This window comes from Mercenaria mercenaria, chromosome 13 (genome assembly GCF_021730395.1).
Source record: "Mercenaria mercenaria strain notata chromosome 13, MADL_Memer_1, whole genome shotgun sequence".
Lineage (NCBI taxonomy): Eukaryota > Metazoa > Mollusca > Bivalvia > Venerida > Veneridae > Mercenaria > Mercenaria mercenaria.
The window spans coordinates 58,137,952-58,158,031 of NC_069373.1; the positions used below are offsets into that span (position 1 = coordinate 58,137,952).

At 34.0% G+C, this 20,080-nt stretch overlaps 2 protein-coding genes across 4 annotated transcripts in view; one reads left to right on the forward strand and one right to left on the reverse strand.

Annotated features, from left to right (window-relative positions):
- LOC123529443 (sodium-dependent proline transporter-like) lies at window positions 1–19,780 on the forward strand. The gene is made up of 15 exons (XM_053520922.1): window positions 1–105; window positions 4,287–4,457; window positions 5,000–5,196; window positions 5,838–5,980; window positions 6,342–6,485; window positions 6,728–6,893; window positions 7,413–7,545; window positions 8,522–8,760; window positions 9,177–9,301; window positions 11,765–11,877; window positions 12,221–12,349; window positions 12,586–12,672; window positions 13,093–13,266; window positions 13,640–13,816; window positions 14,657–19,780. Exons 1-15 carry the CDS (start codon window positions 94–96, stop codon window positions 14,675–14,677), a joined length of 2,031 nt encoding a protein of 676 aa, XP_053376897.1. The 5' UTR covers window positions 1–93; the 3' UTR covers window positions 14,678–19,780.
- The window catches only part of LOC123529468 (neprilysin-1-like), a 10,696-nt gene continuing 8,088 nt past the window's right edge, over window positions 17,473–20,080 (reverse strand). For all 3 annotated transcript variants that reach the window (XM_053521940.1, XM_053521941.1, XM_053521938.1), the window contains 3 exons: window positions 19,369–19,458; window positions 18,607–18,659; window positions 17,473–17,609 (listed from right to left, as the gene is read on the reverse strand). In XM_053521940.1, the coding sequence (XP_053377915.1) occupies window positions 17,507–17,609; window positions 18,607–18,659; window positions 19,369–19,458 (246 nt within the window). In that variant the 3' untranslated portion in view covers window positions 17,473–17,506. The remainder of the gene's footprint in view (window positions 17,610–18,606; window positions 18,660–19,368; window positions 19,459–20,080) is intronic.

Sequence of the window (20,080 nt, forward strand, 5' to 3'; positions counted from 1 at the left end):
TTCACCTGTAAAACGATACTCGCACCTGTGTCACGTGAATAATTAAATATTCATCAGTATTATATATTCGGACATAAGCCGGAAGATGACAAAATGGATGGTGGGGTATGTTTTAAAACTTTTTGTTAGATCGTCTCAGGTTAAAAATGATTTAAATACGAAATTTAACAAATGAATGTCGTAGTGTTATCAATAATTAATAATGAATATGTACATGGCTGCAAGGTATGAATTTCGATCAATACTACATGTATCTGTGTTCATAATTGCCAATCTGTGTAATAAACGGAAATCCCACTTAAGGACTATGCTATTTTGACAGTGCAAAATTCCTATGTAAAACTGAGATTGTCGTAACAACGCGAGAAATGCTCGGGGTTCAAAGAGAAACTAATAATAATAAAAAATGTATCTCCGAGTAAATTATAAAGTATCAATGACACTCAAAAACATGTTCCAACAGTGCACAAGAGGAAAATGCACAGGAATTCTCGGGGTAAGTATTTGGTACCGTAAGTCTCTTATATCTATACAATATATATATTCATCAATCAAGGATATGTCAGTGTAAATGAGCTGAGCGTTAGTTTTCTAAGAAAACGTCGTTAAACTGGGTTACACAAATCATACGTGCACCAATATTTTACAAAAATATGTCCGCCATGTTTTCTTAAATGAACGAAGTAAAAGGAGTATTTTACCTTAGAATTCCTTATTGTATAGTGCGATTCACTTTCTAATCTAAATAAAGTATCACTTTTTTATAACATCCCACTGTCCGATCTTTCTGATCACGTAACGACCACTCACAATTACAAAATAAAACCAATGTGTCATCAAAATTATCACTTTACACGGCTTCTTGGACATGACGGCCTACTAACATGAAATTTGTAAACATACGCCAACCAAACAAATGATGAAAGATCGGGACTTTTTCAAAGATATGTTTTATTTCCAGTAATTTTCTGATATTCTAACGAAATAGCAACCGAATTCTATGCACAGAAATGACGAAGAAGTTATGCAATATAGCTTTTAGTTAAAATTTTGGATCTATCTTTTTACAGCCCAACAATAGACATGTATGTGTCACAAATACGGCTTGTCCTTGAAATCAGTGTCAAAGGTTACTAGAACATAAATAAAATAAATAAACAATCGCTTACAATATTCCTGTAAGTCCCATAAGATGAAACGGCTCGTATATATATGTTCATATATATTCTGTACCGGAAACATCGACAATCACAGTTCGATCTTTTCCACGAACATTTAAAAATTACTTTTATTCCTTTATTTACATTTCAAGCATGACGTTTCATATATACATTCAAGAACGTAAATTTCGTGCTTTCCGACCCTCGTGGTGTGTAAATTTTTGTAATTAAAAGTATGGTGTATTCGACAAACCATTTGTAATTCAGGCGGTAAATATAATTGACAGTATCATTTATATTATCGGGATTTAATTGAATATATAAGTTTAATAGTTGCAAAAGAAAAACGTAGACATAATTGTTCACTTCACAGGAATGAAAATCAGCGTGAGAATTGAATAATGGTAAATATTGCAAACATTACTTCTATAGATGCCTCCATGACCGGATGGCCAAGGTCGCTGACTTTGAATTCCTTGCCACCGGCGTGGGATGGTGTAAGGAAGCCACCAGCTGACTTTTCGAAGGTCTCTGCCTCTATCTAGGTACTCAACTGAGCCCCAAAAATGTTTGGAGGGGCACCTGGAGGTTTTCCCCACCAAAACAAAACAAAAATGGAAAAAGTTAATTGTATCGTTTTGATATTACTCTAAACCCAACAAAATAAAAAAGATAAACATTTTCCCCATAGTTGTTTGTTTGTTTGCTTGTTTTTATTTTTATATAAATGAATATGCAAAAGGGTATTTGTTTGTATCAGTGTAACGTCAAAGTATAATATTATAATTATACATATACAGTGAACGCCGAAAGCATAATATTTTCACGAGGGGTTAATGCTTTGATGTTACATGTAAAACAAACATTTCCCTACTGTATAAAGGTAAAGGTCTCTTTTTATTTTTTATTATAGTGCCACCCTTATTGAAAGGGCCAGCCAAATTGGCTTATGAGACACCTTTATTGTGCTAGCCAACTACCTCCCAACTCCTACCACTTTGCCAGGCGCCATGCGGATAGAAGTCTGTAACCATTCATTCAACTAACTCGCGGCTGACGGACCGGCCTTTTCGGGACGAGTCCCATGACCCCAGTGCAAAATCATCCATGCTAAATACTACGTAGGATATGTTTGCTTTCTCACTCTCTAACACTTCCGAAACGATCTATTTGATTTTTATCATAGAGTTCTAGTTTATTTTTCACTTTTTATTAAAGCAAAAATTTAAACTTTGAAGTTTAGTAGGTTGTAGCATTCCGTAGGTCCAGCGTATTTTTTTCCCGTGATATTCCTTCTGTAGCCAGTCACTATCTACAAAAATGTATTGTAAAAAAATGCTTTTTAACCAAAGTGGAAAATATCAGGTACTTGAAAATGCAGCTTTCTAAAAGGCTAGTTAGAATTCTCGATGTCATTTGTCAGAGATAGGCTATGCTTGTAAATAAATAATATTATTACAAAATTAATACTGCTATTTTTGGTGCACTTTTCGGACTTACGATAAAGTCAAATATATATTTAATATATTAATTTGAGCAATACACTCCCTGTAAATGCGCACTACGTACAAGCGCTCAGGCCCTTCTCGCACACCATACATAGTTGGGACTTCTTTAATGTGTAAAGGCATGTGCACAAAAATGACAAATTTTACCCACACCTGGTTAATTTTAATGTGTTTTTTTAGAAAAGTAATAAATGGAAATAGAAAAATAGCTCTCAGCTCATTTACACGGATAGTTCAGCTTTACTATGTATGTTATACTTTTTCGCATTTATGCTTGATGATATAGAATACTTACCCCGAAAATTGTGACCCGAACATACTGATAACTTTTCCCACTTTAGTCTTTTAATTAAAGTAAGAGTTCAGCACTGCATGGTTTTAATGTATTGTTACACTGGAATAAAATTTGTTTTACAATAACTTCGAAATTTCTCAGAAATAATATCATGTACCCCACCCACCTAATTCATAATTTCAGAATAACATAGGCCTTAAATTGACTTTAGCAGGCTGGTAACATTGCCCGATCGGGCTTTCGACATAAAAACTAATTTTTCTTGAAAATTAGTAAAGATATTTCTTTCAAACTTGGTCCATTTATTAAGCATTTCATATGACATAAATTAAAATAAAAATAACTTGGTTGCCTTCAGTTTTGGAAGAATTATTTCCCCTTTTCAGATTTTTATGATGCATAATTTTTAAAGTCCAAAAAAGACATGTTCTAATGCTAAGTTTAAAACAAAAAAGGGTTCAATGGCTTTCTAATGCTCTTAATTATTGCGCTAGTACATGACTGTATATATTTTACTGTGCTTTCACTAACAACATTATAGAAAAATGTTAGTTATAAAAAAATTGTTCATACATCTGCACTAGAAACAAAGTATTAACCTTAAATACATAGAATAAAGGTATTGGCGCACAAGTTTTGAGCAATAGAAACCCATTGATCCCTTTTCTGTTTCAAACATTTCATTAATACATAATTTGTTTGCACTTCAAAAATTATGCATTATAAAATTCTGAAAAAGGGAAATAATTCTAAAAAAACTGAATGCAACAATGTTATTTCTACCATAGTATGCGTCATATGTTATGCTTAATTAATGGACCAAGTTTGAAAGAAATATCTTCATTATTTTTCAAGAAACATTAGTTTGTATGCCTAAAGCCCGATCGGGCAATGTGACCAGCCTGTTTAGAAGTTGATCAAATTGAAATACTGGATTAATATCAAATGACCATACCTATAATTTATATCTTTTTTTATTCATGTTATCACTGAGAACTTGTATCTAGTATTCTGTTCTGTTCTGTTCAGTTCTGTTCTGTAGTCAACCTGAAAATCTATCTATAATACTTAAACCGACTACCAAAGTCAATATTCTCTTACATTTATGAATTCCAACTTAAAAAAACAACAACAGACTTAAGGCAAAATAGGAACTTCGATACGTGATTAACAAACATTCCAAAGGAAATATAAAATGTTTAAAGCGCTTTACCTCGGCTTGAATGTTTCAGAAGTTTAAAAACAATATATTATTAAAGATAACATTTTATGTAAATCAATACTATATGTTGACATTTTTATATCGAATTCTGTATGTTTCAGATGAAAGAACCTCTCGTATACAATGAGGACCCACCAAGTGTTAACGGGGGCCCACTGCCCGCTGGACACAGTCTCTCTCCTAGCGCATTAGAACAAATTACATTGACAAATGGGGATGTGAGAACGGAAGATACGTACATAGTGAGCAGTGTTCAGCCAGGAATATACTCGGTACGTTCATATCTGACATGTTTGATACCTGAACCTAATTTCTCACAGGGTCATGAATTGTGTAGATATTTCTTTAACCTTTAGCCTGCTGGCAGCAAGTGTTTCTGTCTTTGCGACCAGTGCAGACTAAGATCAGCCTGCACATTCGTGCTGGCTGACCATGTTCTGCACTGTTCGCTATTCAGTCAGTAATTTTTCAGTGAACACCCCTAGGCAGGCTAAAGTTCTTTTAAAAAAAACCTGTATTAGAGCTACTGCAAAAAAAGTAAAAGTATTTTTTAAAATATAAGTTTATATCAATTAACAATGAGACTACATGCAGTTGATTGTTTTTCCAAGTCTTATGCAGTCATTTTTATAAATAAATGCATGTTTAAGTTGTCAGTGTGTGAAAAAAAACAATATTATTTTTATGCTAACTAAAGGGTTGGGACTGGGGCTTTACATGACAGTAACTCATTCCATTAAGATTTACTGTAATGAAAAATAAGTAGAGCATGTAAACTATTTCTTTGTAGCATGAAATCACTGGTATTTTACAGGGATTTACACCTGATTATGGCACGGCCAATACTGACGGTAGACCGCGTGGAGGTGTGTGGACTCAGAAGCAAGTGTTCGGTGTGGATGAGAACAAGGTGCGTGGTAACTGGACGGGCAGGTTCGAGTATATTCTGTCCATGCTTGGGTATGCGGTTGGACTTGGAAATGTCTGGAGATTTCCTTACTTGTGCTATAGGTAAATAGAGTTTATATTACTTCCAAACTTTTGTTGTAATATATTTTGCAGTAAAGGAAGATTCATGATTTAAATTCGACGTATTGCATGTGTAAATCTCCTGTAAATGTCTGGACGGTGCGTATGTTCTCAGTGATGATTTGATAAAGACACTGTGTCTGAATTTATTCGTCCTTCACTTCGGATTCATGTAGGGAAGTTGGCAGTTACTTGCGGGGAACATTCTTTTTCTGGTACAGAATCCAGAAACACTGGTTAGGCTAACTGTCCACTGTTATATAACTGAAATACTGTTGAAAAAATGGCGTTAAACTCAAAACAAACAAACAAACAAACATTTCAACACTTCTACTAACCTACCGTTTTGGACTTTAGAAAATAGTTTACATTGGTTATGTGTGAGTCACTTTTTAAACTTCTTTACACTTATTGTTTATTAAATTCAGACTTACAATTGTCTCTTAAACAGATTTGTTGTAATTGGACAGAATAAAAAGGTCATCAAAAGAAGCATATTGAAAAAGTGTTTACACTGGTTATTTTCTTTTGTTTCGGTGATGAATAAAACTCGCGTGTCTGTGAATGTTTAGGTGATGCTATATCTGTGATATTTGAAGCAGTTTTTGAGTACCTCTTTTTAGGCATGGCGGTGGGGCTTTCCTTGTCCCCTATCTGCTGTTCATGACGTTTGTTGGGATCCCGCTGTTTTACCTTGAGTCCAGTCTTGGTCAGTTTACCAGCTGCGGACCAACAACTTGCTGGAATTTCGCGCCACTTTTTCAAGGTAGTAATGTTAACTTGGCGCAGAAATCAGTTATGTAATGTTTTTGTTCATGTAATTTACATCAGGAAGCATTTAACATTACGAATGACAATAATTCAGAGATAACAAAATACATATTGTTGGTACTCTGTATTAGCGTGATCACCACTGTGATTTGGACATGACTGGAATACAAATATACTATAATCAGTTTACAAGTGTTATTTCGCAAGTAATTTGGCATTGTTTTAAGTGAATGTTTTGCCGGATAATCCCTTTTCGTTTGTGCAGTTTTTACTTTATTTGGTTGCGGCAATTGCGTACTACAGTAGTTCTTTTTTAAATTTCAGGGTTCAGTTGCATCACATTATATATTTTTCAGGTGTAGGAATTGCTATGATGATATCTTCGTTCATCATAGCCGGATATTACTGTATGATCATAGCGTGGTGCCACTTTTACTTCTTCGCCTCTTTTACCAGTCATCTCCCGTGGTCAAAATGTGACGAGTGGTGGAATACAAAAGGTAAACTGCATGTTTTATTTATCAATTTATTGAACAAAATTAAGCTATAAATGCATAACAGTAAATGAGACTATGTACATGTAAAAACAAAAAATCTTTGAAAATTAGTCACTGATGTCATGTAATAAAACACTTATTGAATAGCTTGCCGGCCAATACTTAAAACCGTGGGTAAATTGTTTCGACAAGTGATAGGCAAGCCATTTGATAATTGTAATTGTATTTACTGAATTCCATTTTAGACTGCAGCGAGAGATTGCCGGACGTGTCGTGTAACGCTACAGGCGAGGTTCAGAAACCAAATGGAGAATGTTATATTGCGGGTAATTTTTCGGGACTGTGGGACTACAGTTTGTTCAAGAATGTGACGGGCAGGCAGAGGATCGCACCTACAAAAGAGTATTGGGAGTAAGAATTACTTTTTCAGAATTAAATATGGATATAAACTCGTCTGGATTGTTAATGGAGGTCTGTTGCGTATTAAGCCAATGTAAGATGCGTAGACACTGGAATATATATGCTATTGCATTTGTTTCGACTAACACTGTTCAATCTGTTGCTTACAAGCATGTAACAAGATATTGAAATACAAAGTTTGATTTTAGTTCCCTCAGAATTGACAGCCATTGTACAAGCAGTTGAATTGTCAACTTGTTCTTTTTCTTAGGATACTGGTCATATCAGTGATTTACACTGCATTTAATTTACATGTAAATTGTCAATTGGTTCATGCAAAGTATTGAAGATATTTCTATCATGATTTTGATCGAATCAAACATAAAATACAGTTTCGGAATTTAGGACTGAGATACTTTTTTGAGATTTCGTGCATTTTGGTTTGAGAAACAGTTGTTTTTTTTTCATTTCAGTCTGGAATGATTGTTTTTTTTTTATTAAGAAAGTATGATATCAAGAGTATTTTTTCAGAAACTATGTGTTACGGATGGGTGAAGGTATAGAAGATACTACTACTCCTCAATGGCGTCTAGTGTTGTGTCTGCTATTCTCGTGGACGCTTGTTTTCCTCTGTCTGATCAAGGGTATTAAATCCGCGGGAAAGGTAAATTTACACACTATTTATCTCCTTTTTAAAGTTTGATCTTGACGTTTGAGACTCGTCTGCTGATTCGTGAAATAAGCATGATATACTTTGCCTTATTAAGGTAATTCTGCACGTTTGATAAACCGGAAGTGATGGCGTAACGTCATTTATCCGGAAAACATAGAATAAAGCCTGGATTCGGCGTACGGAAATGAAAATCAGTGTATGAAATAAAGGCAGCCTGTGAATAAATTTATTATTTGTAACAGTCTCTATCTCTCTAAAGTTAAAATATGATATTAAAACATCTGACACGTTAAATAATTCAAAATAATGTCTTAAAATCAGCTTCAAATAGGCGACCCTATCCTTTTTATTTGCTGAATTTTCTAGGTATATTCTGAAGTTTTGAAAAAACAGAGTTTAATCAAATTCTACATTGTAGAAAACATTTCGATCCAAACGTGCAGAACTACCTTAAGGAACCACTATCTTACTGAATAACATTATCTAATTCTAAGTAACGGACGTTCCATTATTTAAAAAATCGCCGACCTTAATAACGATGGAAGGTCTTAAAATGACAACAACGCCTACAACTCAAACTCGGAAATGGTGAATATGTAATATTATACAATTTTATTGAAACGTTTTGTAAAATTTATATTCAGAAGGTACATAGTATATGAACATTAGATAGTATCTACCTCCTTACAATAAATAAGTCAAAGGTTGTGGTTCATTTATATTCATTTACTTTTCATTTTTATATTCATTTCCTTGTTACCTTTTTATTGCAAAACCACCATAATTATGATTTATACATTTAAAAACAACTATAAATCACGTCTATGTAGGATATATATCGGCAAACAAATACACACCATACTGCTTCGCGAGATATTTTAAGAGCTTCCACTTTTGAGTTGTTTTTTTACAACATCCTGCACCATTTATTCCAACTTTTTATGTTGGTATCTTTATTCTGTTACAGGTTGTTTATTTCACAGCCATATTCCCGTATGTGATTTTAGTTATTTTGTTCTTCCGTGGAGTAACTTTAGAAAATGCGGGTGAAGGCGTCAAATATTACATCACCCCGGATTTCACCAAGTTGGTAGATGTAGCTATATGGAAAGCCGCAGCGGTACAAATTTTCTACTCGATGGGTCCTTCGGGCGGTGGAATAATTGCTCTGTCAAGTTACAACAGATTTCATAACAATATACTGAGGTAATTATACAACTGGGGTACTTAATATGTATGACAGTACCATTTGAAAATCAAAATATAAATCTTGATTAAAGTACATAATAATGATTTCAGTTTTCCATTTTGCCCCCCCCCCCCCCCCCCCCCTCCACCTACATTTGTTTGGGACGGGGAGACTTAGAGTTGCCCTTATCCGTCCCACTGTTCGTCCGAATTTTAAGTCTTGCATGTCTCAAACAGTATTTTTCCTGGAGTCATCAAATCCAGCAGGATTGTTATTCAGTACCTGGTGTTTTAATTGGGGTTTCATCCTGCCAGACCAGCGTTATGGCCCTTGACTTGCTAAAAGATATGTATTCACTGACAAGGATTATGCGTGCAAGTGTCCTATGAACACGCATCTAGTTCACACTTCCTCATATTTTTTTTTATTTTAGGGATTCCTTAATAGTGTCTCTTGGTAACTGCATGACGAGCATATTTGGCGGATTTGTTATATTTTCTTCCATTGGTTACATGGCTGGACAACTTCAGGTCAGTGTGGACCATGTTGCAGATAACGGTGAGAATCTATTTCCTTTACAATATATAGAAAACTTATTGCATAACTATTATCATAAATCAACAGTGTTTTGCTGTAAGTTTGGTCGCCGGTAAGTCTAAGGTTTACTAGACTATTTGTAACATTTTGTTTTAATTTGTGTTTAATGTTATGAAACACTTAGGACAACAGTCAAGAACTATTTGCCCCTTCCCGTAGAAAGATTCGGTGGCCTATCGACTTAAGGGGACGCATACTTTGAAATTAGAAAAAAGTGGGTGGGGTATGATAAAATTTCCCTGCAAAAAAGCACAAGGTTTTGGTACATGAAATGGATACTGTTTCAACTGTTATAAGTACACAAAGGATTGCTCACTAAAATACAAATGAGAAAACTGAAACAAGAAAGTTATTTTTGAATTACATAAGACTTACTGTGTACATTCAAAGTCAACAATTAAGACTTTTTGGTGTGAAAATAATAGTGCTTCACCTTGTCCAAACATTTATCAATGTCCTACAGATTCTAATTTAAAGAAAGAATGTGAAATATGGTCACTGTCTTGCTTTTCATTTCGCATATGTAAGCTAAAATACATTATTTAGTTTGTTTACTAAGTAGTGCATAAGAAAAGATACGGTGATCAAGGAATGCCACATTCCAAAACTAAAAGAGTATATTCCCCTTAATACATTAAACATTTATCGTTACAGAAGTCTAGTGGCTTACAATAAGGGCCTAGAAATGTTGCCATTATTAATTTTTAACTTGGTATTCATGAACTACAATGCACTTAAATATCAAAACACATTCAACAAACCTTTGAAAATGTATTGTCTTAAAAATCCCTAAAATAAGGTATGAAATTTGGTTGTGAGGTCCAATCAATGTGTATATGTGCAAAAGTAACATTCTAATCTTGTTCACAAAAGTTACTAATACACAGCAGGCATGTCAATGATCAAAACTGGACGAATATACAGTTATCCTCACTTTAATGTCATTTATAATTTGTCCTTGAATTCTCCACCATACTTTTCATAATTCTGTTTGCACGAGTTGCACGAGAATGCTGTCATTCACGTAAAAAATGGGGTCAAATAAGTTGTAAATGCAATATCATCTAAACGTAATTAATGCATTATGCAGTTCAAGATAAACTTTATCTCATAACGTAACGAACATGTATAATGTTGTAACAACAACTTTACTTACACTGATTTAAGTAGCAGTCGGTTTATAAGTGATTTTATTGATTTGTTATTGTTGTCAAAAAGTATAACGGAAGTGCCTCACAACTGAAGCGGAAACCAGTTTGATGCGCAAAGTAGTCCAATGTAAGTAATATTTTTTGACAAATGTCCACAGATATTAATAATTTTCTGATATTAAAGACGAATATCTGAATAGGATTCATTATTTGATAAGAAATTATAATCATCGACATGTTTTTTTTTGAAAATCGTACACGTGCTGACACCTAAGTTGTCTCCCGTTGTTTATTAGAGTTACCTTTCGTCCGGCGCAATAATACATTTGCAGTGAATCGCCGAGAAGTCGTGGGAAAATTAAAAACAATGTAAATAAACTTAAATTAACCACCTTTTCAAGATGAATTTCAAGTGATCGTCATTATGCATTTAACCCGCCTGACCTGTGTAGCATCTTAGATATCTGTTCTAAGGTATTCATTGTGTAGAATGTCATGTTATGCCCTTGCAATGCTAATCCCACTCTTGATTTTTTTGTTTACATTTTTATCAATGAGAAATATGGCGTCCATCCCGAGCTGAAATGACGTGGCGTTAAATTTTTACATGTTTAAGCAAACCTGGTGTGTTAGAAAGAAAATCTCATCCCTTCAACATTATTTGGAACACTGTTATTGTAAAAAACCTGTTTTTTCCTTATACAAAAGCTTAATATTTTGTGTTGAATGTACTTTCACAAAGACCTCTGTTTTCCTATTACATTCATAGTACCACATCCTTATCCACAAAATACTGAATATTACAGGTGTCCATCAGTATTATATCAGTTTAGGAATATGTTTTTTATTTTCCCACCATCGATTTCTTGAATATGCACCCCTTCCGCATTTCTGTATGAACTGTGAATGTAGCAATATGCGTCCCGTTAAGCATTCTGCATCAGACAATGGTGCGCTATATCGTTTCACGACCGGTGGCAAATTAAGGTTGACACAACTTAAATCTTGTACACAAACTCAAAAGGTATATTTTTTCAACTTTGCATGAACAGCGAAACAGCGATGTTATATTCGGAAATTGAACTATTTTCTATTCAAAAACATTCGATTAATAAGTATCATCTACATTTAATGACAATAATATGTTCTTTTCTCGTTGAGGCCCACATGGAAGATTAGGCTTGCCCGTGAAATAAAGCCGTTATTATTATTATTATTATCATTATTATTATTTTATATTTGTTCATCTCATTCTTTTGTGATATATTTATAGGCCCAGGACTAGCATTTGTAATTTATCCAGAAGCTGTTCGCAGTCTCCCTCTACCAATGTTCTGGTCAATCATATTCTTCTTCATGCTCATAACACTTGGACTGGACAGCCAGGTAATATAGTTACACTCTTGTTTTTGTTGAACAAACAAATTGCATGTTGTACCTTCTTCCATCTGACTTAAATTTTGGACTAGTGCGATCATGGCTTCTTGTACATATGTCTAACGACTCTATTTGTCTTGCCAACTACTCTGTCGGATCAATAATATTTTATATTCTGAACTTAAATCAAGATTCAGGTGTAACCTTTGTACAAAACCTTTTTCTTTATTTTGCACTTGTTCATTATGTGAAAGTTGTATACTTAACTGCTGCACACAGTTTATGTATCAGGGGTCTATATTAAGGAAAAGGTTGACAGTATGTCCTATGTAACCTTCCGTTTCTGTTTCAGTTTGCGTCAGTAGAAGCCATTCTGACAGGTATACAAGACATTGTGCCAAAATGTAGAGAAAAGAAAGTTATTTCAATATTCATCATTTGTGTTGTGTTCTTCTTACTGGGGTTACCTTATACAACCAAGGTAAGTTACAATGTTGTCATGTCATCAAAGCTTTTTCACGTAGCATGTCTACAGGTCTACATCACATATTCGTTCTCCGTTCGTTTTTGCCATACTGTCGTGCTAAATATATCAGAAGTGTGACCCACATCATATGTCACATGGATCCTAACTTGGATGTGACACATGTATTCCATTAAATATGCCCCGTTTATACTAAAAAATTCAGATTTAGGTTTTGACGCACATTCACATTTTGTAAGGACATTGAGACTATGATAGGTCCCTGGTCTACGTGGTACTGGATGGTTTGTTGGTTGGCTATTACTCCAGCCAGTATTGTGGTGAGTACACATTAATCTTGTAAATACAACTATAACCCGAGCCACTATTGCGATAATTGTCTCGCGACTGTAAATGGGCAATTTATGTTATAGAAATGAGCTTTCATAGATTTTTCAGCAAACTGAAATTATTTCAAAACTAAAATTTTTTTTTTTATTTTTTTTTCTTGAAATATATCGTAAATGTTTTGGAATCCGTTTTGTATTCACAAATCTGTGTATTGACGTATTAAACTCATTGAATATATAAATATCATTATACCCACTCCGATTTCTTCATAATTTCATAATTTATTGCTTTCAATAAATGTACCTAAAATATAAATTTTAGGAAATCATATAATGATAACTTACAGATACCATTATAAGATATATGGTGAATACATTGTATTTAAAATTACTGTGCTTCATTTATTTCAGTTCATTTTATTGTACTCTTGGATAAAATACGAACCTGTGGAATATAATAATTATAAATTTCCGAAGTGGTCGGAAGACTTGGGCTGGGTAATATCTTTCTGTGCAATAGCAGCGGTGCCTGCAGTTATGCTCTACAAACTTATCACATACAAAAAAGGACACTCAGTTTTACAGGTATGATCCAGTCGTCTGTCTTCGTTTTATTGTTAATATATATTGTTGATACATTTTCTAGTATTGATATAGTATTCAATATAGTTCGGTTTTTAGGCTCCAATCCTTCTATGTTAGGAAGCTTTCCAGCTACTTTGCTGAAAAGTAGTGGTTCTACCAATGTACTCACTCATGCCCGCATTTATGCCCAGGTTGGGGGCATCAGTGGTTTTCCTCCAAATTTAAAATGGATAAAATCTTAATCAATAGAAGGCATTGTAACAAAGTCTTAAGCGTTTTAGCCGAGTCATTAGATTTTATATAAACGGTTATTCAGTTACAAATAACATATATCAATTATGTGGTATTTACATCCTGTTGTATAAATTCGCAGAAACTGAAACTTCTACTGTTGCCAACACGTGACTGGGGTCCCGCCCTCGTTCAACACCGCCAGCTAGTGAAGCATGTACCTGGCTTTACAGTCAATCCTCTAGATTCAAGTCAAAATACAGAATTTGCCTATCAAAATATGTCAGTGCCAGACTACAGCAATATTGCAGGAACCACAGTAAGCATTGTTTTTCATATTTCAACCCTTTCCCCGCTAAATTCCTATAATGAACGTGTCCATCTTTCAATTTGGACTGTACCATTAACTGTTAAAATGGGTGCTTGCCAAAAACATACTGACTGAATGGCAAACAGTGCAGACCATGATCATACTGCATGGATGTGCAGACTGATCATGATCTACACTAGTCGCAAAGGCAGAATCAATTGTGTCCAGCATCATAAGGGTTAAATTTTCTGTCTTTGAAGAAAGAGTGAAATTCTTGTCAAAATTCTGAATGCAATTTGGGAACATATAACTCTGTACTTGAAAGTAGGAATAAATACTGCAAAGAGAACAATGTCAGAAATCTCTACCTCATTCACTGTACAGCCTATATCTATTTTACTCGCTCCAGTAGTACTTTTTGCCATTACTCAGCAGGATACAGACACTTTAATGGAGCAGGCTTTCAGATGGTCATCAAACTTTGTTTAAAATCTACATCCGGATAGCAGATGATATCAGATTTCGAAAAAGAATAAACCAGTATTAACCAAAATATTTCAGTTGCATAACAAACTCTTTTTATAGTTATTTCATTGACTGAGTGTTTTTATTAATCATGCCAGAATTTTGTATTTTCTTTCATCTACAAATTACTAACTAATTTATGTATAGTTCAGGTATGTGTTGCAGTCTTGCATACCGAAAAGAAACAGAAGCGTCACTTAATTGATAAATAATATAACCAAATTTATAGATATTAACAAATTATTTTCTAGATACACCCTACAAAATAGTTTACTATCAATGAAACTGATAGTGTTATATATCTGTGTTATTTTCTATTTTCAGGAGCACGAGACAGTTGCATAGTGTTTTAACAACAATTATTCAAAATCAAAATCTGAATGAATCTCTTTTACCAAGTCTGTGATATTTTTTTAATTTATTATAGTCTGGAGTATTATATAGTTGTAATAATATAACATAGAATCTCATTTAAACCTAAAAATAATAATATAATAATTAAAAAAATCTTAGTTTATTAGTATATTGTTCTAAACAGACATTTTACGGAAATAGTATTGCAGTATAGTACATTCCTAATATGGCATTTGCATGTGGCCAGACACTGCTGCTGTTTTTTTCCGACTGTTTTATATTGTAAGAAATATCTCCATGACTATTATTCAAAACGTTGGATGCCCCAGGCTTGATAGTGTGTCAGGCCTCAAAAATGACATTTTTGATATCAGTATACAAGTGTAACAATTTTTCTTCAAACACTACTTCAAACTTTGTTGAACGACAGTTAGATTCTAAATGTCCAAAGTCGCATGCTAGTCTACAGTTATAACTTTAAATGGGGAAGTTTGCAGTTACTTGCGGAGAACAGGTTTGTACTGGTACAGAATTCAGGAACACTGGTTAGGTTAACTGCCCGCCGTTACATGACTGAAATACTGTTGAAAAACGGCGTTAAAACCAAAACAAAACAAAATTAAAATCATGCATGCACCCTGGCACCTGCAGAATATGGCAAATCATACAGAAAGCGTTGCATTTATTGGTTTTGACACTTAATCATAATTGTAAATATATCCTTTTAATCCAATCAGCCGATATCGCATTGAATCTTACGGGCTTCTCTAAACTATTTCTGTACAAATGGTTGAATGTATTCATTTTTCAGTCATTGGAAAACCAACTTTCCCCCAGTCAAATGCAGTTCAGCCACAGCATATGTCTGTTTGTCATACGATTGGCTACTGCTGAATATACGTTGTTTTACACCTATATATAAGGCTCTTTTAACCCGACACCTCAAAAGATCTATTTCATTTTTAACAACTGTCACAAGAATTGCACCTCGGCAATACGATTAACAACATTTTAATGCTTTTGTGCCTGCTTAAGCATGTGCATTTTTTTTGTACATTTGTTCTACAAAGAGAGTCCTAAAAATCGTTTAATTACAAAGGTCATTAGCTCGACTATACGAAGTATAAGGAGAGCTATCCTACTCGACCCAGGCGGCGTCGGCGTCGGCGTCTTTCCGTGTCCCCACCTTGGTTAAAGTTTTTTTACACATTCTCTTTTTTCAACTTATCTCTGTAATTACTTGATGGATTTGATTCAAACTTGAAATACTTATTCCTCATCATCATCCACATCATCTGACATTAGGGCCATAACTCTGGCACCAATATTTCATGAATTATCCCCCCTTTTCACTTAGATTTTCAGGTTAAAGTTTTGATGCACTTTCACTCTATCTCTGTTATTACTGAATGGATTTGATTCAAACTTAAAATAGTTGTTCAACATCATCACCCACATCGATCACAAGGTGCATAACTCTGAAATACTTGAAATACTTATTCCTCATCATCATCCACATCATCTGACATAAGGTGCATAACTCTGGCACCATTTTTTCATGAATTATTCCCCTTTTTTTACTTAGAATTTCAGGTTAAAGTTTTGGTGCACTTTCACTCTACCTATGTTATTACTGAATGGATTTGATTCAAACTTAAAAGAGTTGTTCAGCATCATCACCCACATCATATGACACAAGATGCATAACTCTGGCACAATTTTTCATGAATTATTCCCCTTTTTACTTAGAATTTCAGGTTAAAGTTTATGCACTTTCACTCTATCTCTGTTTTTACTGAATGGATCTGATTCAAACTTAAACAGTTGTTCAACATCATTACCCTTATCATATGACACAAGGTGCATAACTCTGGGACCAATTTTTCATGAATTATTTCCCCTTTTTACTTAGAATTTTAGGTTAAAGTTTTGATGCACTTTCACTCTGTCTGTTATTACTGAATGGATTTGATTCAAACTTAAAATAGTTGTTCAGCATCATCACCCACACCATATGACGCAAGGTGCATAACTCTGGCACCAATTTTTCATTAATTATTCCCCCTTTTTACTTAGAATTTTAGGTTAAAGTTTTGATGCACTTTCACTCTGTCTCTGCTATTGCTGAATGGATTTGATTCAAACTTAAAATAGTTGTTCAGCATCATCACCCACACCATATGACACAAGGTGCATAAATCTGGCACCAATATTTAATGAATTATGCCCCTTTTTGCTTAGGATATACTTATATAGTGTTTTGATACATTTTATCTTTACCTCTCTTATTACTTTAAGTTGATATTTTTGACATAGACTCAGGCTATTGTGCAATATCTTCATCCACAATTGGATTCATTAAACACTCCAGTGACAGCTCTAGTTTCCTCAGATGTGCCCAGTTTCACTATCCAGCATCGAAATAGTCGAGCGCGCTGTCTCCTTTGACAGCTCTTGTTTTAAAAATTCAACTGTCCTGCAACCTTACTTATTTGCAAAAAGTATGCGGTTGATTCGCTCTGTATGCTGTATTCTGCTAGACAATCAAAAAGTGGTTAATTGTAATTGTGTGTTCATTTTATTGACAATATTATTGCATTTTGCTACCTTAAATTTGTCATTTCAATAAGCCCTTTTAGCATGTAATGTGTTTATGTTACTACTCTCTTTATCGCATCACTTTTTATAAAACTTGCTGTAAAGTGAGGAAAACCTAATCTCATACCAATTTTAAACAATTCAACTCTATAAATATTCTCATTCGAGTATTGAGGTACAAAATATAATTGTATATAAATATTTATTTGAATCATTATCGTATCATAGAAACAGAGAACATGTGTTGTCAGAAACCAATGGTGAGGGATCGGGACAAGAAAACATCCTCTTGAAATTCACATTGTTCATCATAACATTGTTGATTCTGAAATGTAACAAGAAAACGAGACCCTTAATCACAGTCGGCAAATTTTACGTATTCACCGTATGTGATTTCGGCATTCTCCGGCTTTTATGGAAAGACATGTGCGCGTTGAGTTACATTACGACTGAAGAATACCGAATTTACTAACGAGAATACGTGATCACACGGAAATTACAGGTTCACAATAATATTATCATCCGTGGATTTTGTACTTCCCATCTGGTACGAAAGGTCACGTGTTTGTTTAAGCTACTGTGACTGCCGAAGAATATCGAAATTGAATCGGAGATTACGTTATATTTTATTCACTGCCTTAACTATTGCAGAATCATTGGGCTGTGAAATTCATTTATAAAACCATGTACAAAATTGGAACTTAATTTTACGTGGAGAAATAACTTGAAAAACTGAAATATTTTGTTTAAACATATTGGAGTTTATTTTAACATTGTATTACTTATGAGTAAATGTTCTTTTACTGTTAGCTGCAAGTAGAAGGCCATTTATTTGCATTTTTAAATCTCCAGTTATCATAAAATTGTCAGTCTTTCTTAATTTTATTTTTACATTTTTATATTGTATTTACTAAAATATCGGTTTTAGAATCTTGCTTCTCACGCTGCCCTTGAAATAATGTAAATGTCTATAAAAAATTAAATGTTAATCTCGAGATTGTAAATATGTTCGTTTTTGTTTCTCTTTCTTGTCCAAGTTTTTCCATTGTCTTACACAAAATGTTTGTTTCATTTCAAGGTTATTGTTTTCATTTCCGAGTCAAAGATGCTTATCCGTGCAATAATTTTCTAGCTCGTTTACATTAATGTATTGTTTGGAAATTTCGTAGAATCTCAAAATATGTTTCTTAAAATAAAATGTGCAGGTTTACACACTTTTAAAATCTATTGAAAGGAATTCAGATCTTCACAGATTTTAGCGAATAAAAATTCAAAAAGTCTTACTTAAGAAATGAGTAATTCGATTAAATTGAAAAAAATACCTTTCTCTCGTTAAACGCTGTCTGTATGATCCATCATTTAGCTGACAGTGTAACTGGAAAACAAACAAAGACCATGTTATACACTGGTCAAAGTGATTGAAGCTTATACAAGTCAACACCGGTAACCCATATGGGAAACTTCTCCAGAAGGCTGTTAGCAATGTTAGTGGAAGGGTAGTGCAAGATACAGAAGACTCTCAAAGTCCAGAAGCGCTTTCGTGCGCAAGGTACCCATACAGTACCTATACAGTACCCATACACGGAACTCTTGTCCAAAGGCTAGTAATTTTAAGTTGGAGAAGCGGGAACTCGAAATCATGACCCCTAGTCTGTGTAACCACCGAGTCATTAAATCCCCTTTTTACCATTATGTGATTCTGGGATTCACCTGTCAGAGAAAACTGTTCTCAAGCATGGTGTGTGTTAATTCTGAGAGTTTATTCACAGTTACCAGCTTTTAACTCCCGAGTGGCGTTTTTGCCAGTGGACTAACTGTTCAAAATAAGAACCAGGTTACTTTGTTTGCTTGTTTCATTGTTACTTTGTATATTTTTTGTGAACACTAGTATTTCAGTCCTGCATACATCTATGCACGCACTGCTACAGGGTTTCGTTTAGAGGTGATGTGGGGCTGCCTTCTTTAAATATCTAAACCTTTCTAGTGTTCGCAAACTTCGACACAAGCATACAGATCATCTATTTCTTTAATAATATTGGATTTTTGAGACGGAATTAACTGACTAGAAAGGAAAAACGTCATACTTGCGCAACGTTGAGGATGAATATCACGTTTTCAGTGATGCTGGTTCCTTCAATGACTCTGTCAGTGTTTATACTGTCCGTCAAGTAAACCTGCCATTATAACAGTAAAAACGATTACATACATTTTTGTTTTGTTTTTTGTAAATGTTTTATAATAAGTTTATTTAGTCTAAGTACGATATCAGTTAGTATCTATATTTCTTTCGAAGTCGGCATTTCAAATACCAGACACTGCACACATTCTGAAGTAATAAATGAACAGCTGTTAACGAAATGATGTATTTATAATGCCATTCTATGTACAAACATTTTCTGGCTAAATTAACTGTCAGTTTAGATTGTACTTAAGTATATATAAATTTACAGTTTTTATAAATGTTTAGCTATTTATTTTATTAAACTAGATACGAAAGACTACTTATACTTGTAACTGCTTTCTCATGCAGATGTTATTATACTTTTTAACATTGCAAGTTACATGTAGGCCAATCATTTACGCATATGCTTGTTTTATACTTCCAGCCAAATTAGTTGTTTTTTGTTTGTTTGTTTTTTGTCACCAGTATTTCAGTTATGTAACGGCGTGCAGAACACCTTATCACTGCTCAGTACTAACCTGTTCTCCACAAGTGACTGCCAACTTCTCCAAATGAATTAGAGGGGGGAAGACAATTGATTTCTGACAAAATGTCTTCTATAAAATGTTCTAAGG

Excerpts from the sequence above, each read along its gene's own strand:
- LOC123529443 (XM_053520922.1), top strand. Across the intron at positions 9,302-11,764 it reads GGACCATGTTGCAGATAACG|GCCCAGGACTAGCATTTGTA; the intron begins GTGAGAATCTAT and ends ATATATTTATAG. Across the intron at positions 13,817-14,656 it reads GCAATATTGCAGGAACCACA|GAGCACGAGACAGTTGCATA; the intron begins GTAAGCATTGTT and ends TTCTATTTTCAG.